The sequence below is a fragment of the Phocoena sinus genome, chromosome 3, assembly GCF_008692025.1.
Source record: "Phocoena sinus isolate mPhoSin1 chromosome 3, mPhoSin1.pri, whole genome shotgun sequence".
In the NCBI taxonomy this organism is placed as follows: domain Eukaryota; kingdom Metazoa; phylum Chordata; class Mammalia; order Artiodactyla; family Phocoenidae; genus Phocoena; species Phocoena sinus.
This window is the reverse complement of record NC_045765.1, coordinates 6297248-6323998: the sequence shown is the minus strand read 5'-3', so window position 1 is coordinate 6323998 and position 26751 is coordinate 6297248. Positions and strand designations below refer to the sequence as shown.

At 51.6% G+C, this 26751-nt stretch overlaps 2 protein-coding genes across 3 annotated transcripts; both read left to right on the top strand.

Moving 5' to 3' along the window:
- The first annotated feature begins 38 nt into the window (after positions 1–38).
- On the top strand, positions 39–5695 carry NDUFA7 (NADH:ubiquinone oxidoreductase subunit A7). Its single transcript, XM_032629025.1, has 4 exons — positions 39–160; positions 611–660; positions 3967–4116; positions 5477–5695. Exons 1-4 carry the CDS (start codon positions 110–112, stop codon positions 5565–5567), a joined length of 342 nt encoding a protein of 113 aa, XP_032484916.1. The 5' UTR covers positions 39–109; the 3' UTR covers positions 5568–5695.
- Positions 5696–7904: 2209 nt separating this feature from the next.
- On the top strand, positions 7905–26399 carry CD320 (CD320 molecule). Of its 2 annotated transcripts, none has more exons than XM_032625037.1 (5): positions 7905–8501; positions 11174–11299; positions 11663–11896; positions 12177–12335; positions 25968–26399. In XM_032625037.1, the coding sequence occupies exons 1-5, from the start codon at positions 8363–8365 to the stop codon at positions 25982–25984; spliced, it is 675 nt and encodes a 224-aa protein (XP_032480928.1). In that variant the 5' UTR covers positions 7905–8362; the 3' UTR covers positions 25985–26399. The 2 variants fall into 2 exon arrangements, with proteins under 2 accessions (XP_032480928.1, XP_032480927.1); XM_032625036.1 differs by lacking the exon at positions 25968–26399 and adding an exon at positions 12495–13030 and having other exon boundaries at positions 8273–8501.
- Positions 26400–26751: the final 352 nt, after the last annotated feature.

The following is a 26751-nucleotide window of genomic DNA, read 5'->3' as shown; positions in this document are numbered from 1 at the left end:
AGGCGTCCTAGCCCCGCCCCACTCCCGTTATCGCGAGACCATACTCCATGTTTCCCAGCAGCCCTCGCGGTAGAGACGTCACCGGCGCCCTTCAGCGCAGGGTTGAAAGATGGCGTCTGCTACTCGTTTCATCCAGCGGCTGCGGAACTGGGCATCCGGGGTGCGCGGGGCGGGAAGGGCTGCACTGGGGAGGGTGGGGCCGTGGGCTCCGTGCGCCCCGGACACGCTCCCGTTACTCACCCCCCTCCTGCACCTCTGGGGCTGAGGCCAGTGGTGCCGAGATTCCCCTTATAAGCCGGGACCCCGCTCTCAGCCCGGAGCCTCCAACTCTTGACCCTTCCAGCCCAGGGCACGCCCGCCTTCACCTCCAGCCCTTGGCCCTCTCTTGGCTGGGGTCCCACTCAGGCCTGGGATTTACCTAGTCCTTCTTAGCTTTGGATCTTGTGGCCCCGGCCTCCAGCTTTCCTGTTCACCTCCAGGGCCCATATTCTTGTCGCCAAATGCCCATCTCCCGCCTTCCCTTCATTTGTCCAGCCCCGGACTGCCCCACGTTCGCTGGCCTTCTCTTCTGGGGTGCCCTGCGGGCTGACCTCCTTCCTCTCTCCCACAGCAAGACTTGCAGGCGAAGCTGCAGCTGCGTTACCAGGAGATCTCCAAGCGGTGAGCAAGCCCCGCTCGCTGCCCGGACTGTAATCCTGTCCTTCCATCAAAAACAAAACCCCTGTTCTTTTAGACCCCTGAAACACTGGGCCGAAATCCTGGCTCTAGCCGCCTAGCTCGCTGTGGAGGCAGAGGTTTGCCTTTATCTTGCTGGACTATGTCGGAGAGTGGTGCTCGTGGAACAACCAGATGGTGCTTGAATTATGAGTGGGAATCCTCAGTGTGATTTGCAGTCCTAAGTGTGGCCCTGCTAGTTAGCGTTGTCATCCCCAAGCTACACATGAAAATATTTGAGGCTCGGAGAGACTAAATCATTTGCTTAAAATCACTCAGAAGCCAGCAAGTAACAGCTGGGATTTGAACCCAGAAGTGTCTTGATTTCAAACTCATTTGAGTCCAAAAATTACTTGACATTTACAAACCCCTGCTGTGTCCTCAGCCCTCTGGGATACCAGTGCTAACAAAAAAAATTCTCATTCCTTTCATGGAGCTCATATCCTGGGGAGGAGGGAGAAACATAACATAGTAGGGAAATAAACACAGCAAGTAAAAAACATTGTTCTAGAATGCTCTGAAGGCAAAACAAAGTGAATAAGCTGGAGGGTGCCTACCTCAGATCAGGTAATCAGGAAAGGCCTCAGGGATTGACATTTGAGTCACCTGAAATTCCAAAGGATAGTTAGTAAAACATTCCGGGCAGAGGCAGCAGTAAGTGCCAAGGCTGTGCAGCCCGACAGAGCCAGAAGTAGGAAGGAGGCTAGTGTGGCTGAAACACTCTGAGGAATGGGGAATAGCGATATATATATGAGTGGCAGGCAAAGGTAAGGCAGCCATGGAGGGTTAGCATGAAAAGAAGAACAATAACTTTAAAACAACCAAATCTATGTGAATGCCTGCATGTTGTGACTGATTCCAAATATCAAAAGTTTTAAATTGCTTTTCCATCCAGGGTAGTTGATACAGTTGAGGAAACAGTTTTGTAAAATTTTCAACTTTTTTTTAAAAAGGATAATGGCGCCCCCTAGTGATTCATTTAGGCCTTTCTGTTGGGCGCTGGTTCTTTTTATCCTTTGTGTGCTCGTTTTCTGTTGGTCCCTGGCCAACAGAGGGTTATCTCTGCGCTCCAGGGGTTAAGCAGATTCTAACTTCAACACAGGATATTGCCTTTATTTATTTTATTTTATTTATTTTTTAAAATTTATTTATTTTTGGCTGCGTTGGGTCTTCATTGCTGCGCGCGGGCTTTCTGTAGTTGCGGCGAGCGGGGGCTACTCTTTGCAGTGCGTCGGCTTCTCATTGCGGTGGCTTCTCGTTGTGGAGCATGGATTCTAGGCGTGCGGGCTTCAGTAGCTGTGGCTCACGGGCTCTAGAGCTCAGGCTCCGTAGTTGCAGCGCATGGGCTTCGTTGCTCCGTAGCATGTTGGGATCTTCCTGGACCAGGGCTCGAAGCCGTGTCCCCTGCATTGGCAGGCAGATTCTTAACCACTGCACCACCGGGAAGTCCTATTTTATTTTTTTTTTAATTTTTAAAAATGTATTTGTTTATTTTTGGCTGCATTGGGTCTTCGTTGCTGTGTGCGGGCTTTCTCTAGTTGCGGCGAGCAGGGGCCACTCTTCGTTGCGGTGTGCAGGCTTCTCATTGTGATGGCTTCTCTTGTTGCAGAGCACGGGCTCTAGGCTCTCGGGCTTCAGTAGTTGTGGCACTCAGGCTCAGTGGTTATGGCACACGGGCTTAGTTGCTCCGCAGCATGTGGGATCCTCCCAGATCAGGGCTCGAACCCGTGTCCCCTGCATGGGCAGGTGGATTCTTAACCATTGTGCTACCAGGGAAGTCCCTAATTTATTTTTTATTTATTAAAAAAATTTTTTTTGGCCGTGCCACACAGCTTGTGGGATCTTAGTTCCCTGACCAGGATCGAACCCGGGCCATAGCAGTGAAAGCACCGAGTCCTAACCACTGGACTGCCAGGGAATTAGGATACTGCTTTTAATATTAAGTTTTTAAACTTTGTTTTTATCTGTATTTCTTTTTTTCTCCTTGGTACAATGACTATCACTTGTTTTAAGAAAAACTTAAGTCCTGGCAAAATGATTATCAGAAAAAAGTTGGTTAAAAACCCAGATGAGGGACTTCCCTGGTGGCGCAGTAGTTAAGAATCCTCCTGCCAATGCAGGGGACATGGGTTCGAGCCCTGCTCCGGGAAGATCCCACATGCCGTGGAGCAACTAAGCCTGTGCACCACAACTACTGAGCCTGTGCTCTAGAGCCTGCGAGCCACACCTACTGAAGCCTGCGCGCCTAGAGCCCGTGCTCTGCAACAAGAGAAGCCACTGCAATGAGAAGTCCGCGCACTGCAACGAAGAGTAGCCCCTGCTCGCCACAACTAGAGAAAGCCTGTGCACAGCAAAGAAGACCCAACGCAGACAAATAAATAAATTAAACAAACAAAAAAGATGAGTGAGAACCCGATCTGTTTATGATTTTTCTATCTTTTCTGCCCTCCCTCTCTGCAGTGGTTTCCAGGGAAGCTCATCTTTTGTTAGTGATTTTGTTTGTTTGTTTTTTGTTAGTGCCTTTTGTTAGCGAGGTTAGCGATTAGTTTTCAGGCCTCAAACTTTGTGTATTGACCCCAGGGTTTAGTCAAGCGAGGACAGAGCTCTGTTCACTCCCCCTCTGGTGGCAGCGACCACGAGGTGGCAGCAGAGACCCCAGAGGACAAAATGCTCTTTGAGTAATAAGGCTTGATCCCAGTAGAGTTCTTCAGAGAGTTCCTGAGAGAACTGGAAACCCAGAGGTTCTGCAGCCTGGCCTTTGGGGACAAAACCCCTCAGAATGAGCCAAGTCTGGGGTTGTTTCCCAAGCGTTTGCTGACCACGATTACTTGGTAGGTGATGGGCAGAGCCCCAGGGCCCAGCCTCTTCATTTCCCGAGGACCTGCGGTGGAAATGAGGCCAGCTGCCAAGCTCTGGGCCGTGGAGAGGTGGGAACAGGCCTCCCTCATGAAAGGGTCCTCCATACCTGCCACGTTTGGGGCAGGTCGGGGACCTGTGGTGGGGCAGACCCAGGCCTGGCCTTCCAGCACCTTCACATCCAATGCAGGGTCTCCCACCTGCTTCTGGCCATTGGACCCTCCCCAGGCATGTGGTCATGGCAGTGTATCAAGGGATACCCCTGGCCTGCAGCACATCCCAGGGGCTACCGACCCCAAGCCTCGTGACTGAGGTGATGGGCCCATGTTCTAGCACAGCCACACAGCGAGAACGACTTGTCATTTTTGTTTCAGTGCCCATGTTCTTTTTCCTCAGAACTCAGCCTCCTCCCAAGCTCCCCGTGGGCCCCAGCCACAAACTCTCCAACAATTACTACTGTACACGTGATGGCCGCCGGGAAGCCACGCCGCCCTCGATCGTCATGTCCTCACAGAAGGTGCTGGCGTCAGGGAAGCCAGTAGAGAGGTGAGGATGCCTCAACACCCCTCCTGCGACCAGCCCTCTCTCCTGCTTGTGCTTTTCAAGGTCCCAAGTCTGTTGAGCATCGACTGTGGCAGGAAATGTACTGCCGGGGGCTTTTCATCTGAGAGCTCATGAATCCCCACCCACCCTGGGTGGGTTTCCTGCAAAAAGCAGAGGAAGCTCCAAGGGCCCTTCTAAGGGCCTTGGAAGAAGCCCAGGCATTGTTGTTTTTGTAATTTTATATTCTTTTTAAAGAGAGAATTGTATAAACCTCAGGCCCCTCAAAACCCACTTTGGTCCCTGGCCTCAGGCACTGTCTCTTAATTAAACAGGAACAATAATGTTATTTACTTTAGAGAGTTCTGCTGGGACAGAATCCCACAGACTGGGTGGCTTATAAACAATACAAAGTTGTTTCTCTTGGTTCTGGAAACTGGGAAGTCCAAGTTCAAGGTCCCTGCAGATTCAGTGTCTGGCACTTTCTTTGTTTATAGATGGTATCCTTTTTTTTGCCACACCATGCAGTATGTGGGGTCTTAGTTCCCCAACCAGGGATCGAACCCATGCCCCTTGCAGTGGAAGCGCTGAGTCCTAATACTGGACCGCCAGGGAAGTCCCCACAGATGGTATCCTTTTGCCATGTCCTCACATGTTGGAAGGGGTAAGGAATCTCTAGGGTCTTTTACGAGGGCACTGACCCCATTCATAAGGGCTTCACCTTCATGATCTAGTCACCTCCCAAAGGCTCCACCCCGTAACGTCATCACACTGGGGCGTAGGATTTCAACATATGGATTTTGTGGGGACACATTCTGCCGATTAATCCTCATAATTAAAATCTGTAAGCTCAAGAATGGAGTCAGTGCCATATCTGCCCCCGATAACTCCATGAGTTAGGCAGTGACGGCCCCTGCTGCAGAAGAAGAATTTGAGTCACAGAGAGACCAGGTGCCCTGCCTGGGCCACACAGCTGGCAGGTGGCAGACGCATGATTTCAGAGCAGTTTGCCCAGACACCCAGCGGGGGCCCTTGGCCCTTCTGCCAGTGTCCCGTTCTGGGGCAGCGGGAGTGGGGTGCGAGTGGGAAGGGGTGCTGGAGGAGGAGCCCAGCTAGTCATGCCGGTTCTGGGACCAGGAGCCAAGGCACGCCGGCCAGGGGTTCATGCAGGGCTCGGGGCTTGTCAGCTCACCTTTTGGGGGACCCCATTGGAAGGCTCTGGGCATTCTGAAACACCCTGCACCCTGGCCTCCAGATCCATGGTGTCAGCAGATGTGTTCCTGCCGGGGCAGGGGGGTCTCCCGCCGCTTCCTCCACACTGTTCTCTGAAACCTGGGCCTAACTCAAGTCTGTTTTCATCTTCCAGCTCGGCTGGAGCAGCCACTGAGAAGAAGGCTGTGACGCCAGCTCCTCCCATAAAGAGGTGGGAGCTGTCCAGGGATCAGCCTTACCTGTGACACTGTGCCCCGGGGCGCCTGGCTAAGCCCTCAGGGCCACTGGAGTGCTTCCTCTTCCTTGGACTTTGGATTCCCTCTGGGGAGAACATGACCTAATTTATAAAAAATATATATTGAGCTCTCCAGAATCGCTTCTGTTTTTACTTTTGAAAGGACACACAGGCTTACTTGAACTTCAGGGTGAAGTTGGTGCCGAATCTCTTAATCCCATGAACGCTCCAGAAGCAGGGGAGGATAGTGGTTCTCGAGCTCCAGGGTGACGGTGCTGTCACTGGGCACAGAGGTGTCACCGTCCCTTTCTCGAGGGCCTGGCTCTAACTCTGAGAGTGTCAGAGCGGGTTCCAGGACCTCTGGGTGTTTGGGGGCACTGACTGTAAAGGACAGTGCGGCGGAACAAAAACAGCTCGCTTCCTTGTCTCCCGAGAGCTCTCCTAGCCATTGCTTGTGCGGACATTCACCAGCAGGCTCCCACTGCGGCCCCTGCCTGACCTTGACCACCCTGCCGCTCAGCAGGGATGGCAGAGGACAGTGAGGTGGCTCACCTAGGCCAGTGGGGAAAGGCCTCCCTGAGCCAGAAACGTTTCTGTGTGGGCCTGGGGGACGCGAGGAGGAGTCAGCCCAGGAAAGGAAGGGGCTTCTTTCTGTGGAGGAATAAGCAGGGAGTGAAAGCTGCAAAGGAAATGGCCTTGACTTGGTTGTAGGAGCGAAGGGGAGCCATGTGGTGACCTCAGGTGGGGGAGTGTTGTGGCTGCCCTGTGGAAGAACCCCAAAGCCCATCAGTAGGTGAAGATCAGCCGTATGCCAGGAGAGTGTCGAGGCTGGCCCACCTTTGGAAGCTTGGAGCAAGGCAGGAAAAGGGTCACAGTCCCAGGAGGAGGTATAAGTGCCCCAAGAGTGGGTGGTACAAATGCTAAATGCTTATGAGAAGAAAAGGCTGGGAAGGCTTCCTGGAGGAGGTGGGATTCTGGTTGGAACAAAGGATGAATTAGATACGGAAGGATCAGGAGAGCTGGGCAGGGTGTGCAGAGGCCACAAGGAGGGTAACGCTGGAGGGCTTTTAAAGACCCCAGGCAAGGTGTGCCATTGAAAGTTTCTGAATAAAGTTTTATGACCCAGCCCCCTTCTGCCAAGTGAGGTAGCAGTGAAAAGATGGTTGTCAGTGAGGATGCGGGCCCTCACTAGACACCAAATCTGCTGGCACCACGGTCTTGGACTTCCCAGTTTCCAGAACCGTGAGAAAATAAATTGTCATTTACTGTATAAGCCAAAAAAAAGAAAAAAAGATTTATGACCCAGACTTGAAGTTTGGCGAGGGACTGCAGTAAGAAAGAGGTCTGACACCTCTTGAGCACTTCCTCTATGCCAGGTACCGTTCTAAATGCGTTATATCTGTGATCTTGGTTCCTTCCCGGAGCAAGCCTGTGAGGTTATAGCTGTTGTCAAACCCTTTTACCCTCAACAGAAGAACAGGCGTGAAGAGACAAAGAACTCTCAGGCTCGCTGAGAGATGGCCCTGAACCTAGCCGCTGATGGGTCTGCACTCAGCCGCTACATATTGTCAGCTGGGTGAATCCACAGCTTCTTCAGTTTTTCTCCCTGGACCCCAGATGCCAACCTCACCAAGAAGCCAAGCCTCACAGGTGGTGTGGGATGCTCCCCTCCCCTCCCTTCCCCTGCCGCAGGCAGTCCTATTTACTGCCCTTTCCAACTGCCTCTGCACCAGTGCACCTTTGCCTCTTACCCCATGTCTCCTGGGAATTGGAGATTATGAAAATATTTATATATATGTGTATATATACATACGCTCCAAATGCAGCTATAATCTCTAACACTTTTGAATAAGCATGCCATCAACCTGCAGATAGAGGCCTTTCTGTGCTTTAGTGTTGCTTCACGGGAAATTTGCACAGCTGTTACAACGCTGAGGACAGTGACTTGTCTGGGGGGCCCGCTGGCAGTAGCGCTGCTTCTCCTAGGGGCAGAGCTGTAGATAAAACAGCAGCCAATTGGATAGAAAACCTGCAGAAAAGGTTTGTATTTTATGTGCCTACTGGGTGAGCGTGAGAAGAGAAAGCCCAGGGTGCTTTCGCCTGTCTTGTTCCCAGAGTAAAGTATAAGACCCGCCTCCCTTTGAGGAGCCTATGCGGGTTAATGAGGTAGTGAGCGTCGGTGAGAACATCCAGGTGCAAGGGATAGAGGACCCAGGATGAAAACCAAGAACCAACGTTTCCTTCATTTATTTACCAAATATTTAAGAGCCTGCTATGTGTCAGGCTCAGTTCCAGGCACTGGGGATACAATGAGCATCACAGCATTCCTGTCCTCCTGGGCCTGACGTTCTAGTGGGGAATCAGACAATAAACCAAAGTAAATAAGTCGGGCGCTCGAGAGAAGCAGGAGGAGGGCGTGCCTGAGCGAAGTGGCTGCCATATTAGGATAATTAGGCAGGAGTATTTGGTGCATGTGGAATGTTAAATATTGTAAGTAGACAAGACTTGTCGGTACTAGTTCTTTTGCACCTCCAGAAGTTTCTAATTTCAAATAGGACCAATACCTTTCGATATACCTTGTCACAGGGAAAAGTGGGAAAGAGCCTCAAATAGTGGGTCCCCTCGCATTCGGACATTTACGGTACCCATAACGCGGGGCCGCCTCGGGACCAGTCTCGGGACCCGTCTCGGGACCCGCCTCGGGCGTGGGCTCCGCCCCCCGGATCTTTGCGCACGCGCGTACTTGGATCAGAGCGAGGCAGGGACTGGTCTTGGCCGGAGCCGGCGCCGGGCAGGGGTGGCGCGATGAGCGGTTGGATGGCGGAGGGCCGAGCGCAGCGGGCTGCGGCCCTCGGCCTAGCGCTGCGGGTACTGCTCAGCTTCGGGCTGGGCCTGGAGGCCGCCCCGACCTCGATCCCGACATGGTCCTTGACCCAAGCCCCAGGTGAGTGTGCTCCTTGCAGCCCTGGCGCCCTCCAAGCCTGCAGCTTAGCTCCGCCCCTGCCCGCCAGCAGCGCCTTACCGTTGGCTGCGCCGCACGTCTGTCCCGGACACTCCCCCCTGCACGTGGCTCTAGGGGACCCAGGCCCTTGAATGAACCTTCCGCAGTGAGGGACCCTCCGCCTGGGTTGCTCTGCCAGCCTTTAACTACCCTGCTTCGGCCCTGCTTACACTCGCTTTGCTTTGTCGTGCCCCGGTGTCACCTCTAAGCGACCCTTCACTCCAGCGTGGGCAGGAAAGTTCTTTACAGGCTCTGCTTCTCCGACTTCCGGAGCTGGTCACCTGTCGCCTTCTGCAGCAGCTGCGGCTTCCATACCCTGGCGCCTAGGGCCATGTGGCTGAGTTTGCTCGGCGACCGTTTCCCGCCCTCCCAATCTCTGCACCTTCCTTCTCCGGCCTTAGAGAAAAAAAGGTCTTCCCTGTGACCCCAGGCCCTTGGACACGTTTGCCTTGGCCTAAATGATGTTGGTGGCCCTCTCAGAGGTACCCAGAGGCAGCTGGGCAGGTTAGAGTGACCTCTTTGTGCTCACAGGTGCCCCTGACTTTCAGCTGTGACTCAGGTTCACACACCGTCTTAACTGGTTCCCCATCTCACCCCAAAGCCTCTGCCTTTTCAGGCTAAATGTTCCTGGTTCCTTCAAGGATCAGGACTCACGTTAACCAAGTACCACACTCTACACGCAAGCAGTCTCTTCTCTTTAGCACACTGTGGTAGGGACTCCTAGCGTGCCCCTTTTACAGGTGGGGAAACTGAGGCTGGGAGGTGCAACCACTGGTTGCTCCAAACCAAAGCCCTGTGAAGCCAGGTCCGCTCTGCTCTGCTGCCCACCCACTTTACAGAAGGACACATGCTCCAGCAGGCCGGGGAAGGAGGTCAGAGGTTGCTAGGGAGAGTGGCAAGTCCTGGGGAGGAAGCTTTAGGTTGCCAGACCCCCATGGGCAGGGAAGGAAGTCAGCTGCAGTTGGCTCCACAGAGCTTAGGGACTGTGTGGCCCACAGGTACAGTTGGGCCTGGAGGCCGGCCTGTGGAGGGGCTGGCTGTGGGGAGTGGGGGCTTGGAGGCACAGGACCTCGTGAGTAAAGGTGGAAGGGACAAGAGGACCAGGATTGTATGGAGGGGGACTAGGCTGGGGCCAAGCCAGGTATCTGCCACCCTCCCTGCTGCACCCAGGAGGAAACCATAAAGCCCACTCCCTTCCTCTGTTCCTCGGACTCCCGCCTGATGGCCCAGATACCAGGCCCTTCTGTGTTCATCCTGCTCTGGGTCCAGGAAGACTCACATCTCAGCTGGACTCAGCCTGGACCATTGTGTGACCTGTGTCCACTTATCACTAGGCGCTGTCCCGGGTTTACAGTCAAAAGGTCACTGCCCTGACCACCACTAAGTGTCCAGTCTACGCAGGTGCCAGTTCAAGGGCCATTGTTCTAAGTGGGAGGCTGAGCTTCAGGGGTCTCTGAGAGGGGCCTGAGACCCCTCCCAGGAAATAAGCTGAGACGTGAAGTCTGAGGAGGAAATCACGAGGTGCAGAGAGGAGGGAGGAGAGGGCAAACTGGGCCAGGGAACAGCATGGGCAAAAGCCCTGAGGGGGAAAACGAGGCCAGGCCTCTTGCAGAAGCATCAAGGTGGCCGGGTCAGAGGGAGCTTGATGAAGAGGGGGAAAGTGGGAGGTCCAGGGAGGGTTCAGGGCTGGTCAGGACTTGCGGGCCACATGGAAGTTGTAGAATTTGGTTGTGAGAGGACTCATGGGACCAAGGGCTGGGTTTCTGGGTTTTTTTGAATTTTATTTTATTTTTTTATACACCAGGTTCTTATTAGTTATCTTTTATACATATTAGTGTATATATGTCAATCCCAATTCGTCCCACCACCACCACCCTGCCACTTTCCCCCCTTGGTGTCCATATGTTTATTCTCTACATCTGTGTCTCTATTTCTGACCAAGGGCTGTTTTTGAGCAAAGGGGGGCAAGGGTGGGTGACCAAATGGTGTGGCTCTGAGAGGTCTCTGGTGTCTGAGTGGAGATGGGGGTGGGGAATCTGGAGAGGTGGTGGCACATTCAGGATGGGGAAAGTGGTCAGATCTGGGAGGAGTTTAGTAGGTGAGTCGACAAGCCACAGTGACTAAGCAGGTCCTCTACCCAAGGCCTCAGTTTCCCCTTTGCTGAGCAGCTGGGACATAATGGGCCCTGCTGACCCTGACAGGTGGGCCTGAGCCAGGCCAGGTTCAGAGATGGCTCCTCCCCCAGTCTGTTTAACCACGGACCTTGGAGAGACTCCTGGGGAGACCATCTGGCCATTTGGAGCCGAGTAAAGACCCCGGGATCAGTGAGACCTGGGTTCGAACCCCGACTCTGCCACTAGCTTGTAGCCTCAGGCCTTACCTCTCCTAAGTGTCTTGTGTAGAATGGGCATGGGAGTAGAATCTGCCCCGTAGGGCTCTTGGTGAGGCTGTGAACTGCTCAGCTCCAAGGCCCACATATAGTGCATTCTTAGCAAAGGGTGACCACCAGTGTAGTTCCTGGGACCTGGCCTGTCTCCTGGTGGTCGCAGCCTGTGACACTGTGCTTCCAAAGGAGGGTCCAGACCTCCCAGGCCTCACTTGTGTGCATCTCTCAGGCCCCAGCGCAGCCTCGTGCCCACCCACCAACTTCCAGTGCAGGAGTGATGGCCGCTGCGTGCCCCTCGCCTGGCGCTGCGACGTTGACAAGGACTGCCTTGATGGCAGTGACGAGGAGGAGTGCAGTGAGTGGCCATGCCCTGGGGGCGGGGCTTGCAAGGGGTGGGGCCACAGGGAGGAGGTGCTTGTGGAAGGGATGTGGCTTTCAGACAGGGCACTCTGGGGTGGGCGGGGCCTGAAAGGAAGGAGATCTGGGGAGAGGTGGGTTTGCAGCGGGGCGGAGTTAGTGGGCTCGGGAGGGAGGGCTTGCAGGGAGGCGAGTCCTTGGAAGGTGGAGCTAACAGAAGCAGGGGGAGGAGCCTTTGGGATGGGCGAAACATATAGGGTCGATTGTTCTCGGAAGGCGGGGCTTGTAGGAGGTTGGGCTGTGGGGAGTACCTGGGCCCTCTTGGCTGGGTGTTTGAGACCTGACTCACCCTGTACCCCAGGTACTGAGCCGTGTGCCCAGGACGGGCAGTGCAAGCCACCCACTGGCAGCCCCTGCTCTTGTGACAGCATCGATGACTGCCCTGATGGCATCAACAAGAATGTTCTCAACTGCAGGCACCAGCCCTGCCCGGAGGGAGAGCTGCGCTGCCCACTGGGCGGTTCCTGTATCCCACGCACGTGGCTCTGCGATGGCCACCCCGACTGTTCCGACTCCAGCGATGAGCTTGGCTGTGGTGTGTGCCTGTGGGGGCGGGGAGGGTGGGTCGGTAAACAAGGACGCCTGACACCTTCCAGTGTATGACAAGGCTGGGAGCGTGGACACGTGTGTCTGCCTGTGCCCGTATTCCCATGGCGGCTGCACGAGGGCACTCGGGCAGCAGGGCTCACCAACCTCACTGAATTTGGGATGGAGGGTGAGCCCTAAGGTCCCCCCTGGGCACCAGAAACATCTGTTCATCCCCCCATGCCCCAGGTGCCCCCTCCCCAGCTACTGAATGCCTGGACTTATTGCAGGAACCAAGACCCTCCAAGAAGGGAGTGCCACGTCCATGGGGACCCCTGTGACCCTGGAGAGTGTCACTTATCTCAGGAATGCCACAGTCACCTCTGTCGGGGACCGGGACTCAGTTCAGTCTGGAAACCGAAGTGCCTATGGGATCATCGCAGCTGCTGGTAAGATAAACAGGTCCTCCCACCACTGGGGCTTGGAGCAGCTGCTCCTGGGAGCCGGCAGGCTGCAGAACCCCCTTTCCAGTGTGTTAGGAGCTTGGTGGGTGTGAGCCTCCTGCCACCCCCTCCCCTCACCCGCTCCTGTCTTTCTGTCCCCCACAGTGGTGCTAAGTGTAGGTCTGGCCGCTGCCATCCTCTTCATGTTGTCACGGCTCTGTGCCCAGGGATGCCTGTCCCCGCTGGGGCTGCTGGTGTCTGTGAAGGGGTCTCTGCAGTCAGAGAGGACGGCCTCAGTTCTCTGAGGATGATTTCTTGCTGCCACATCACACGGTCCCGAGTACGGCAGATATGGGGACCCGCGCGTGGCTGTCGGCACACCATCCCCCAGACCTGGGTTCTTCTGGCCACGTGGCGCCAAGTACCTGAGCTCCTGCAGATGTGATCGTGGAGGCTGGGAGTGTCCAGACCCTCCCCTGGACTCGAGGAGCCTGGATGGGGAACGTGCCACAGCCAGAACCGAGGGGCTGGCCCTAGGTCATTCCCGGGGTGGCCCCCCTGCTCAGATATCCGGGGAACGTGCCACAGCCAGAACCGAGAGGCTGGCCCTAGGTCATTCCCGGGGTGGCCCCCCTGCTCAGATACTACTGTTGCCCCCTCCTGAGGGTGGTGATTAAAGTTACTTCACGTCTTCTGCCTGCCTCTGGGCCTCTGTCTCCCTCTGACTGGGCAGCCTGGGGGCTCTGCTGCAGCCCCTCCTCTGGAGCACCCAAGCTCAGAGAGGGTGGGAGTTGGGGACCCTGCCTCTGGCTTCCTGGAATCCAGAGCAGGGGGACAGTGGGGCTGGGGGCAGCAGGACAGTTTGCATCCCCCAAATGGAGCAGACCTTGGGCAGTGCCTCCCAGAGTCCTGGGCTGGGGGCCCTCCATCCATTATGGCTTCTTCTCTTTGAGATGGAAGCTGGGTGTCCCCAGGTTGGTCTCCACCCTGTTTCCAAAGGTAGGTCTTCTTATTATGCAGCTATGGCAAGGCCAACAGATCAGGAGATGACTGCCACTGAAAAGACACTTTGTTACTCACCGATCCCAAGAGGAAGGGCATAACAGGCCATGTGGAGCTACACGGGGAAGCACCAGGGTCCATCAGGAGGCAGAGGGAGAGGGAACAACATGGATAGGAGCTTTTATTGTGGTTTCCACTGGAAGGAATGGGTGAGGCAGGGTAAACAGGCTTGGAACTGGCCAGACTGAGTAATTTCCATGGGCTCTGGGGTGTCGGCACTGAGTATCGTGTACATCTCGGCCTATCAATGGCAAGGCTTTCAGAGAGCAGCATCTGAGTACACCTGGGTCCCTACGACTTACAGCAAGGCCCTCACAGACGTTACCCCAGCTAGAGCCAGCATTGTGGCTAGGCCGGCCCTCGTGGTTCTTATCATGATCACAGGACGTACTTCAGGAAAAACCATCAGGGAACTTGGCAGAACAAGATTCGTTACTCACAGGTTCTGGAGGGTACACAGCAGGCACCCCCTCTGAGGGCCACCCAGCAAGATCATGGGGAGAGAGAGAGGGAGGGAACGCAGACCTGGGTCTCTGCCTTTATTAGGGTCCGGGGGTCGGAGTCTCGGATTCACTCTTTATTGAATATAAAGCATAAGAGCTGGAATTAGGGTGCCAGAAGGGAAAGCGGGGTCGTTCAAGGCGTCACTTGTCAAGGTTGCCTAGGGTTTCTGAAAAGGGGACCTTCCTAGGTTGGGGTAGCTAATAACCAGGTAGGTTGTGTTGCTAGTAGCTGTGTCATGCAGCTATCTGTGTGTTTGTTCATGGTGGGTGTTGGCAATCAAAAGCTTAACGTCAGGGACTTCCCTGGCAGTCCAGTGGTTAGGACTCCACGCTTCCCTTGCAGGGGGCACGGGTTCAATCCCTGGTCGGGGAACTAAGATCCTGCTTAATGTCAGGCACTCACACTACAGTGGCCCTGGGGTGATCAGGGAAGGGACACAGTAGCTCTGGATTGGCTGGTATGCATAGGAGAGGTACACTCACTGGTTACTTGTTTGTCATCTCCAGGAACTCGCTGGCCCCTCGAGGGACAGCCCCTTCCTGGTCAGTGAGGCCTCAGCTGACAGGGTGTCAAGCATACAGAAACTGGGAATTCCCCGGCGGTCCAGTGGTTAGGACTCCGCGCTTTCACTGCCGAGGGCCTGGGTTCAATCCCTGGTCGGGGAACTAAGATCCTGCTTAATGTCAGGCACTCACACTACGGTGGCCCTGGGGTGATCAGGGAAGGGACACAGTAGCTCTGGATTGGCTGGTATGCATAGGAGAGGTACACTCACTGGTTACTTGTTTGTCATCTCCAGGAACTCGCTGGCCCCTCGAGGGACAGCCCCTTCCTGGTCAGTGAGGCCTCAGCTGACAGGGTGTCAAGCATACAGAAACTGGGAATTCCCCGGCGGTCCAGTGGTTAGGACTCCGCGCTTTCACTGCCGAGGGCCTGGGTTCAATCCCTGGTCGGGGAACTAGGATCCTGCGAGCCGTGTGGCGCGGCCACAAAAAAAGAATACAGAAAGTGTAGTTAATACACCCCGTAACTGCTGGGTGATGAGGACAGGGCTCTTCTTTGACCTTCATTTTCTTCATCTCCAAATGTGGTGGCCGGGGCCCTGGTAGCCCGGGGGAGCACCCAGGGTCCCACACAGGGTCTCGCGGCTTTGACATCCAGCAAGCAGGGAGCTGGTCCCTGATGACAACATGCTGGAAGAAGATAGATCTTCCTGGGGGTGCGAAGGGTGGGAAAGTTCAGCATTGGGGCTCCGCCCCCCACGGGAGGTTTGTTTGTTTGTTTTGGTCCATACAGCATGTCTTGTGGGATCTGGAATTCCCAATGGGGTTTGGAGTCTGGGCCTCAGGAAGCCTGTGAGGGGCCCGAGTTCTCTGTCGGGCAGCCGTGGGGGCTTGGGAGGTGGGCTGCAGCCAGGATGGGGGGACTTTGACTGACGGTGGACCAGAGGGTGCCCAGCTGCCTGGGGTACAAGACCTTCCCCCGGCGCCCGCTGGATACCTCCCAGCCCCTGAGCTGGGCCGAGGTTTCCTGCTTGCAGAACTGGAACCCTGGTGGGCTTCTTCTAGTTGGCAGGAAGGAGTTATGCCAGTGAGTAGAATTTTCTTGTTTTTAGATTTTTTTCCCCCTTCATTTTTGTTCAGGTGTGGACAGCTGCAGTGGGCCAACAGGGCATGTTAGCGGGGTGAGGCTGGTGTCAGACGCCACCTGAGCTGAGGTCTAGGGTCTGGATCTTCCTGGGTGTCAGCTGGATTCTCAGTGATCAGTGGCACAAACCACCCTGCACTGACGGGCTCCACACAACCACCGGCATATTCTCTTTTGTGGTTCCACGTTGACCGGCCTGGGGCTGGTGGCTCTTTGTTTCCCCGTGAATGGTGGCTGCTGGCATCTGGGGGCTGGACTGGCTGGATGTTACTATGTCATGGGACGGTTCCAACGTCGTGTCTGGCGCATGGGTGGATGGGGACGCCTCTCCCTCTCTACGTGGCCTCTCTGGATGGCCCTTCCATGTGGGCACCCAAGCAGGACGGCTGCATCCCTTTCCTGGTGACTCGGTTTCCCCAAAGCGCAGAGCCAAAACCCTTCTAATGCTTCTAATGCTCAGGTCCCCAACTGGGCCAGCATCGCTTCTGCTGCTTTCTGCTGATTCAGCAGGGTCTCAGGTCAGCCCAGGTGTGTGTTGGGGGCACAGGTGGGGGCCACACAAGGGTACGAACACCAGGGAGGCCTAGTTCATTGGGGCCACCACGGGGGCAGAGGGCATGAGCTGGGAATGGGCAGGCTGGAGTGGGCGACTCCTGTCCACTGGAGCCAGCTGACTGGCTGTGGGCAGGTGGCTTTGCTGTCTCAGGGCCAGCTTTGTCACCTGCATATTGGGGCAGCCACAGGTGCAAACGCCCATCATGCATGAGCAGGCCGGGTTTCAGCTGCCTTTGTTCTCTCGAGCAGGGTCACCCTGTGCTACCAGCTGCCCACCCCATCCTATAGGCAGCAAGCCCAGTGACTGGCTTCCAGGAAACTCCAGGGAGGGTCCAGGTTGAAAAGGGAGGGATGTTTGGGGAGCCTACAAGGAGGGGACATGGTCAAGTGGTCACGGGTCCCAGTACCTGGGGAAATTCTGATGGGCCTGAGAAGGGAGGGGATGGAGTGGCGGGGATGTGTGTGGGCTGCAGTGGTGAAGATGGGGAGGGGGGGTCCAGGGTGTGTGTGTGTGCGTGTGTGTATCTTTATCCAGCTCTCACCGTTTCTCTCTCTTTTTTTTTTAATTGGAAAACTCACATAACATGAAATTAACCATTAACTATTTTAAAGCCTACAATGCATTTAGTACACTTGCAGTGTTGTGTAACCCTCACCTCTGTCTAGTGGCAAGACACTTTTATCGCCCCCCCGAAAGGAAACCCCTTCCCCGTTAGCGGTCACTCCTCTCCCCCACCCCCATCCCGGCAACCACAAAAACCACAGATCCACATTCTGTCTCTCTGGACTTCTGGACATTTTGTATAAATGGAATCGTACCATAGGTGGCCTTTGGTGTCTGGCTTCTCTCACTGAGCATCATGTTTGCCAGGTTCTTCCCCCAAAAGTCTCCTTGTGCCCCTTTTTTTGCCACTCCCACCCCTACCACCACATTACCCAGGCAACCACCAACTATTTTAGCTGCATTTCTAGAATCATGGAGTATGTGCCTTTTTTTTTTTTTTTTTTTTTTGGTCTGGCAGTTTTTACCTGACACAATTATTTTACAATAATTTGCATGTAGGAAAAGTGATTTGCATGTAGGAAAAGTGAGCTCGCTTTTATGGCGGAGCTGTACTCCACTGTACGGCTGTTCCACATCCATTTACCTAATTCCTCTGTTGATGGATATCTAGATGGTTTCCAGTTTTTTATGATCGCAGATAAAGCTGCTGAGAACATTTATGCGTAAGCGCATTCATCTGCTCTCAGTTCTTTCGGGTAAACTACCCAGGAGTGCAGTGGTTGCATCATATGGTAGGTGTACGTTTAAATTCTAAAGAAATCGCCAACGTGTTTTCCGAAGTGGATGTACCCTTACTTTCCTTCCCCCCTCCCAGCGATGTATATATTTTCGTCTCCTTGCAGCCTTGGCACGAGCTGATATGGGCAGTCTTTTTGATTTTAGCCATTCTCACAGGTGTGCGACGGTATTATGCTGTACTTGAAGTGAAATTCACATAACAGAAATGTAATCTTGTTTTTTAAACATCTTTATTGGAGTATAATTGCTTTACAATGGTGTGTTAGTTCCTGCCGTATAACAAAGTGAGTCAGCTATTTGTATACATATATCCCCATATTGCCTCCCTCGTGCGTCTCCCTCCCACCCTCCCTATCCCACCCCTCTAGGTGGTCACAAAGCACCGAGCTGATCTCCCTGTGCTATGCGGCTGCTTCCCACTAGCTATCTGGTAGTGTTTATATGACCGTGCCACTCTCTCACTTCGTTCCGGAAACGTAATCATTTTATTTATTTATTTTTATTTAATTTATTTATTTTCTTGGCCACACTGGGCGGCATGTGGGATCTTAGTTCCCCAACCAGTGATTGAACCCGTGCCCCCTGCAGTGGAAGGGCAGAGTCCTAACCACTGGACCGCCAGGGAATTTCCCGAAATGAAATCATTTTAAAGTGAACAATCCAGCGGCATTTAGCACATTCATAATATAGTACATCACCTGTAGCTAGTCATACACGAATCTTTTCCTGAGCTTGTTGGCACCTGGTAAAAGATCTAGTTGGGACTTTGGGATCGCATCGCATGTGAAGGTTAATTTTTGCAGGAGGACAAACATTCATTGAGCACCTACCGGGTGCCAGGCATTGTTATAGGTACCTGGAGACTTGGCCTTGAACAGCACAAAGCCCCATCCCCCATGATGTGGAGGTTGGGGGGAGGGGACAGAGGATCAACCAACAAACCAGTACATCATGGTTCTGTTCTGGGGACCAAATGCCAGAGTAGGAGGGATGGACATTCCAGGTTGGGGGAAAGAAGGGTCACTATTTTTATATTAGATGGTCAAGAGAGGCCTCTCGAATATGGAGACCCTTGAGTAGAGACCTGAAGGGAAGTAAGAGGATGGGTGAGTTGTGCAGGTGTATAGGTGAAGAACATTCTCGGAAGTAGGAACAACCCGTGCAAAGGCCCTGAGACAGCAACAGGTTCCAGAAACAGTAGGTCTGCAGGGAGTGAGGGTGGTGGTGGTCATAAGATTTGATGGCAGAGAATGCGGGGTGGGGGGTGGGAGGCACAGTGGGTATGTAGTGAGATGGGGAGCCTTTGGGAGGTTTTGAGCAGAGATGACCATTCTTTGATATAGTTTTTTTTTTAATTGAAGTACAGTTGATTTATAATTGATTTAGATTTTAAAGGGTGTTTTGGCAATAAGATGATCCCTCTGTTTTTATTTTTTTAAATTGAAGTATGGTTGACTTACAGTGTTTCAGGTGTACAGCAAAGTGATTTAGTAATATACATATATATTCTTCAGATTCTTTTAAAAAATAAATTTATTTATTTATTTATTTTGGGCTGCGTTGGGTCTTCGTTGCCTAGTTGCAGCAAGCAGGGGCTACTCTTTGTTGCAGTGTGCAGGCTTCTCATTGCAGTGGCTTGAGGAGCATGGGCTCTAGCTGCATGGACTTCAGTAGTTGTGGCACGCAGGCCCAGTAGTTGTGGCTCTTGGGCTCTAGAGCACAGGCTCAGTAGTTGTGGCACACGGGCTTAGTTGCTCTGCGGCATGTGGGATCTTCCCAGACCAGGGATCGAACCTGTGTCCCCTGCATTGACAGACGGATTCTTAACCACTGCACCAGCAGGGAAGTCCCCAGATTCTTTTCCATTATAGGTTAGTACGAGATATTGAATACAGTTCCCTGTGCTCTACAGTAGGTCCTTGTTGTTTAAGAAGATCCCTCCTGGGAGTTCCCTGGTGGCCTAGTGGTTAGGATTTCAGGCTTTCACTGCTGGGCCTGAGTTCAATCTTGAAACCTTCTGGCTTAAGTTAGACTATGCATTTTGTTTTTGATTTTTACCAAATTGGTTTAGTAACAACAATTTGTAGGTCCAGTTTGTTCTGAAACAACACTTATGTTAATTTGTATTATTATTGATTCATTCTCCTTCAAAAAAAAAAAACTAGGGAAAAAAAGGATCTTTCTGATACTTTCTTCTACTGTCTTGTCACAGTCTGAAGTTTCTACTTTTAGGCAGTTCTTTGGGTTAGATTATGAAAGGTTCTTCGTTTATTCAGGAGATACTTGTTGTACATAGATGTCCATAGTGTTCCAATCCTAACAGCCAAAAGGTGGAACCAACCCACATGTCCATCAGTGGATGATGAATAAACAAAATGTGGTGGGACCATAACGTGAGCTGTAATTCATCCGTAAAAGGAATAAAATTCTGACACACGCTGCACCGTGGACGAATCTTGAAAACATTCTGCTAAGTCAAAGAAACTAGGAGCAAAACGTTACATAGTGTATGATTCCATTTATATGAAATATCGAGAATAGGTAAGTTCATAGAAGCATAAAGGAGATTAGTGGCTGCATAGGGCTGGGGGATAGGCGGGGAAAGGGGGTGATAGCTAAAAGGATATGGGGTTTCTTTTTATGGTCATGAAAATGCTCTCAGATTGACTCTGGTGATGGCTTCACATTATCTGTGAGTATACTAAAAAGCATTGAATTGTACATTTTAAGTGGGTGAATTTTATGATATGTGTGTACATTTTTATGGGTGCTGAATTTTGTCCCCTCCAGATTTATGTGTCAAAGCCCTAACCATCAATACCTCAAAAAGTGACTATAGTAGGAGACAGGGCCTTTAGAGAGGTGATTAAATTGAAACGAAGCCATTCGGGTGGGCCGTGATCCAATCTGACTGGTGTCCTTATAAGCAGGGGACATTTGCGCACTCTGACACCAGGGATGCAGGCCCAGAGGCCAGACCATATGAGGACTCAGGGCAAGCCAAGGAGAGAGGCCTCAAAAGAAACCAGCCCTGCGGACACCTTGATCTTGGGCTTCTAGGCTGCAGAACTGTGAGGAAAAAAAAGTTTCTGTTGTTTAAGCCCCCACCCGCCCGCCCCACCCCATTCTGTATTATTTTGGTAGGGCAACCCTAACTGACTAAAACGTGTATTATATCTCACGTTTAAAAAGACATTTGTTTGGGGCTTCCTTGGTGGCGCAGTGGTTGGGAGGTCGCCTGCCGATGCAGGGGACATGGGTTCGTGACCCGGTCTGGGAAGATCCCACATGCCGCGGAGCGGCTGGGCCCGTGAGCCATGGCCGCTGAGCCTGCGCGTCCGGAGCCTGTGCTCCGCAACGGGAGAGGCCACAACAGTGAGAGGCCCGCGTACCACAAAAAAAAAAAAAAGACATTTATTTGTAAAATAGGTACCTAGTGAGAAGCAGCTGCATGACACAGGGAGATCAGCTCCGTAAGTTGCGACCACCTAGAGGGGTGGGATAAGGAGGGTGGGAGGGAGACGTAAGAGGGAGGGGATATGTGGATATACATATGCATATAGCTGATTCACTTTGTTATACAGCAGGAGCTAACACAGCATTGTAAAGCAATTATACTCCAACAAAGATGTTTTAAAAAAAAAAGGACACTTGTTGGGGAATTTCCTGGCGGTCCAATGGTTAGGACTCTGCCCCTCCACGGCAGAGGGCCCGGGTTCCATCCTTGGTGGGGGAACTAAGATCCCAAAAGCAGCGCACGTGGGAAAAAGAAATTGTGGAATAGTGCTAGGTATTAGGCACTGTTCTAGGCACTCAGGATATAGCAATAAATAAAAGAGTTCCCCATAGTGGGGGCTGTGTTTCTGATTATAGTGGGGGGGGACAGTATACGGTGGGAAGGCACAGAGATGGGAGCCTGGGGGTGACTACAGAGAGGAGGCGACCACCCTGGTCCAGGGAGGGCATGATGGGGCTCTCGCGGGGTAGGGCCGTGCAGGTGGTGAGAAGTGGTTGGATTCTGTATCTGTTTAAGGAAAAGCCGACGGAGCTGCAGGATTGGGTGGCGCATCCGATGTGGCCGTGAGAAAGAGGAAACGAGCGCGCCTCGTACGCCTCAGGTATCCGGGCTGAGCTGCGGAAGGATGGAGCCGACCGTGATGGGGAGGACGGTGGGGGCCGGGCGAGGGTGGAGGGGGGGACCCCTGGGAGCTAAGTTTGGACCTGCGAGGCCCCCACGTGGAGAGACCGGGAAGGCGCTTGGCCCTACTGTCTGGGTTGGAGAGATGAATTTCAGAGTTGTCCCAGTGGGTGGCCGTGGTTTGGAAAGGAGGAGGGAGTGTGGCTGATATCTAGAGATTTCTGGGGGGTGAGGAAGAATCAGGAAAGAAGGAGCGACCATAGAGGTGGCAAGAGAAACCAGGAGAGTTCAGAACAGAGTGAATCAAGCAAAAGTCCGCCATCCCGTCACAGGCTGCGATGCGCTAGGTAAAACCGGACGTAGAGGGAGACCGTGGGGTTTAATAAAGTGGAGGTCATTGGTGATGACGGCAAGAACGGTTCCACAGGCTGAAGATAAAACGGGAAGGAGAAAGGGTGTATGGATGACTTTTTCTACAGTTTTGCTTGGGCGGGGGGTTGGGTTGCTCGGAGGCAGAGACTTCGGGCAGAGGCCAGACAGGGAGGGTGCTCAGAGTCTTTTTTTCCCTTTAAAGTGGAAGATGCCCATGAGAATGGCTATAATTAGAGAGAGAGAGAGAGAGGAGAGAGAGAGAGAGAGAGAGAAACAAAATAAGTTATGGCGAGGGTGCAGCGAAATTGGAACCCTCGTACATTGCTGGTGGGAATGTAAAATGATGCAGCCTCTGTGGAAAAGAGTTTGGCGTTTCCTCAAAAGTTAAACACAGAATTACCATATGGCCCAGAATTCCACTCCTAGGAACGTACCCAAAAGAACTGAAAGCAGGTATTCAGACAAATACTTGTACGTGCATGTTCATAGCAGTGTTATTCACACTACCCAAAACATAGGAACAGCCCACGTGTCCATCCATGGATGAATGGATACACAAAATGTGGTCCAACCAGATAATGGAATATTACCCAGTCATAAGGACGAAGGAATTTCTGACACACACTACAACGTGGTTGAGCCTTGAATACATATGCCAAGTGAAAGAAGCCAGACAGAAAAAGTCAGAGCGTATGAGTCCCTTTAGTGTGTGAAATGTCCGGAATAGATAAATCCATAGAGACAGAAAGTAGATCAATGGTTGCCAGGGGCTGGGGGAGCAGGCAAATGGGAAGCAATAGCTTAATGAGTAAGTGGTGATGAAAAAAACTAAAAAGAAAAAACTTTATATTTCGGATCAGTTTTCGGTTCACAGAAAAATGAAGAGGAAGGTACAGAGACTTCCCCTATATTCCCTGCCCCCATACATGCATAGCCTCCCTCATTATAAATAGAACATCACCCACCAGAGTGGTACCTTCGTTAAAACTGATGAACCAAAAAAAAAAAAAAAAAAAAAAAAAAACTGATGAACCTACAATGACGTGTCATTATCACCCGAAGTCCATAGTTTACCTTCAAGTCCACTCTTGTTGTACATTCTGTGGGTTTGGACCAATGTATAATGACATGTATCTACCATTATAGTATCATACAGAGCATTTTCACTGCCCTAAAAATCCTCTATGCTCTGCCTCTTCATCCCTCCCTCCCCTCTGATCTCTGGAAACCACTGATATTGTTACCCTTTCCATATGTTTCCTTTTTCCAGAATGTCACAGCGATGGAATCATGCAGTATGGAGTCTTTTCAGATTGGCTTCTTTCTTTTCTTTTCTTTTTTAATATTTATTATTTATTTATTTGTTTGTTTTGGCTACAGACTTCTTAGTTGCGGCATGCGGACTCTTAGGTTCAGCATGCGGGATCTAGTTCACCGAGCAGGGATTGAACCTGGGTCCCCTTCATTGGGACCACGGCATCTTAACCGCTGGACCACGAGGGAAGTCCCAGATTGGCTTCTTTCACTTAGTCATGTGCATTTAAGGTTCCTCCATGACTTTTCATGGCTTGATAGCTTGTTTCTTTTTAGCAGTGCGTAACATTCCATCGTTTGGATGTACCACAGTTTGTCCACTCACCTGCTGAAGGACATCTTGGTTGCTTCCAAGTTTTGGCAATTATGAATAAGGCTGCTGTAAACATCCATATGCAGGTTTTCGTGTGGACATAAGTTTTCAACCCCTTTGGGTAAGGACCAAGGAGTGCAATTGCTGGATCATATGGTGAGAGTATGTTTAGTTTTTTAAGAAGCCGCTAAACTGCCTTCCAGAGTGGCTGGACCATTTTGCATTCCCACCGGCAATGAACGAGAGTTCCTGTTGCTCCACATCCTCGCCAGCAATTGGTGTCATCGGTTTTCTCGGTTTTGGCCATTCTCATAGGTGTGTACCAGTTTCTCACGGTTGTTTTAATTTGCAGTTCCCCGATGATACATGTGGAGCCTTTTTTCATGTGCTTATTTGCACTATGAATATGTTTTGGAACTAGATATTGGCAGTGGTTGCACAGCTTTATGAATGTACTAAATGCACTGAAATTTTATTTTATTTTTAAAAGGTATTTATTTATTTACTTGGCTGCGTCAGGTGTTAGTTGCAGCATGTGGGATCTTTGTTGCGGCATCTGGGATCTTTCTTTGCGGTGTGTGGCCTCCTCTCTAGTTGTGGCGTGCGGGCTCCGGAGTGTGCGGGCTCAGTAGTTGCAGCGCACAGGCTCTCTAGTTGTGGCGCTCTACAGCACGCAGGTTTAGTTGCCCCACGGCATGTGGGATCTTAGTTCCCTGACCAGGGATCAAACCTCCTGCATCCCCCGCATTGGAAGGTGGATTCTTTTTTTTTTTTTTTTTTGCTGTACGCGGGCCTCTCACTGTTGTGGCCTCTCCCGCTGCGGAGCACAGGCTCCGGACGCGCAGGCTTAGCGGCCATGGCTCACGGGCCCAGCCGCTCTGCGGCATATGGGATCTTCCCGGACCGGGTCTCGAACCCGCGTCTCCTGCATCGGCAGGCGGACTCTCAACCACTGTGCCACCAGGGAAGCCCGGAAGGTGGATTCTTAACCACATTTATGCTATGTCGATTTCATCTCAATAATAAAACAAAAAGGTGGAAAATGAATCAGCATATTTGTATGTCTGTGGGTATAATCTAGTTCAGAAGGAAGACTGTTCAGGTGGCTCCTTAAATAGGCAGGTAAGGTGGGAGCTGGTGGAGATGGCCTAGGTTTGCCTGGGATCAGGGCAAATTGTTTACTCACGGCAGCAGGAAGGAGAGCTGGGCGGGCGCGTGGATCTGGATGCAGGTTGGAAGGGGGTGGTGGCTTTGGAAGTTATTTTTCTCCTGCTGGTTTCTATTGTCTCAGTGATACTGTCTGTTCTGACAAAATTGTTGGTAAACGGGAATGATGTCAGTATAAGGAGGAAATAGCAGTGGATTCTGAGCATGTTTTTTCAGCCCCTTGACGAACACAGGAAGCCACCAGTAGGTGGCGCTGTCTCCCTGCGCTTGATGCTGATCCAGCCGTGGGTTTCCTTTTTTTTTTAAACTATTTTAAAAAAAATAAATTTATGTATTTAGTTTTGGTTGGGTCTTTGTTGCTGCACGTGGGCTTTCTCTAGTTGCGACGAGCAGGGGCTACTCTTCGTTGCGGTGCGCGGGCTTCTCATTGCTGTGGCTTCTCTTGTTGCGGAGCATGGGCTCTAGGTGCGAGGGCTTCAGTAGTTGTGGTATGTGGGCTCACTAGCTGTGGCTCCCAGGATCTAGAGCGCAGGCTCAGTAGTTGTGGCGCACGGGCTTAGTTGCTCTGCGGCATGTGGGATCTTCCCGGACCAGGGCTCGAGCCCGTGTGCCCTGCATTGGCAGGCGGATTCTTGACCACTGCGCCACCGGGGAAGTCCCAAGGGTTTCCTTTTGACCACGTGCTTATTTTGCTCTTCTTCCCAGCCTTTATGCATTCGCTTTTGCCTCGACCCTTCCTCACTCTCTTTTCCATTAAGCAAACTTCTCCTTCTCCTTTGTACGTTTTTAATTGTAAAATATACATAACACAAAATTTACCACTTTTACCATTTTTAAGTGCACAGTTCAGTGGTATTAAGTACATTCATCTCGTGCAACCATCACCATCAACCATCTTCCGAACTCCTTTCATCTTGCAAAACTGAAACTGTCCCCGTTAAACTCTAACTCCCCATCTCCCTCCCCCAGCCCCTGGCACCCCTCATTCTATGTTCTGTCTCTATGGATTTGACTCCTCTGGGGACCTCACATAAATGGAGTCACACAGTATTTGTCCTTTTGTGACTGGCTTCTTTCATTCAGCATAATGTCCTCAGGGTTCATCCATGTTGTAGCACGTCAGAATTTCTGAATTTTTTTAAAAGGCGAATTTCTATATTTCTTGATGCTTATTAGAAATGTAACAGTTAAAAATGTAACTTTTAAACCCTGCAAGTGTTTTTCTTAAGCTCCTTTCTGCTTTTGTTAATGCTCTGCTTCCAGGATTGCAAGGAGGTTGAGCGGGTTGTCCCAGCCCTCTGCCTGCATGAGCCGTAGCGCTCTCAGGTCTGAGTTCCTAGAACACACATATGACGCTGCGGCAAAAACAAGCGCCTATGTCAGAAGCAAGTCCATCTGCTGACAGAGATCAGTTACCTTGGTTTTCTGAGACTGACTCATCTATGCTCTTCTGGCCAAATTGTCCTTGGTCGTGATGTAATTTTCTCCCAACGCTGCGAGATTTGAGTAGGAGTATTTTTTTAAAATTTTTATTGAAGTGTAACATTGATTTACAATGTGTTAGTTTCACACTTGCTGTACAGCAAAGTGATTCATATATATATATATATATATTTCCCCTTCTTAACCATAAGTTTGTTTTCTATGTCTGTGAGTCTATTTCTGTTTTATAAATAAATTCATTTGTATCTTTTTATTTTTGGTTGGCATGTGGAGCTTCCCATGACCAGGGATCAAACCTGTGTCCCCTGCAGTGGAAGCATGGGGTTTTAACCATTGGACCACCAGAGAAGTCCTGTATCATTTTTTTAGATTCCACATATACGTGATATCATATGATATTTGTCTTTGTCTGACTTACTTCACTTAGTGTGATAATCCATACGTCCATCCATGTTGCTGCAAACGGCATTATTTCATTCTTTTTTATGGCTGAGTAATATTCCATTGCATATATGTACCACATCTTCCTTATCCATTCATCTGTTGATGGACGCTTAGGTTGCTTCCATGTCTTGTGGGTAGCAGTATTTTATTTAGGATTTTT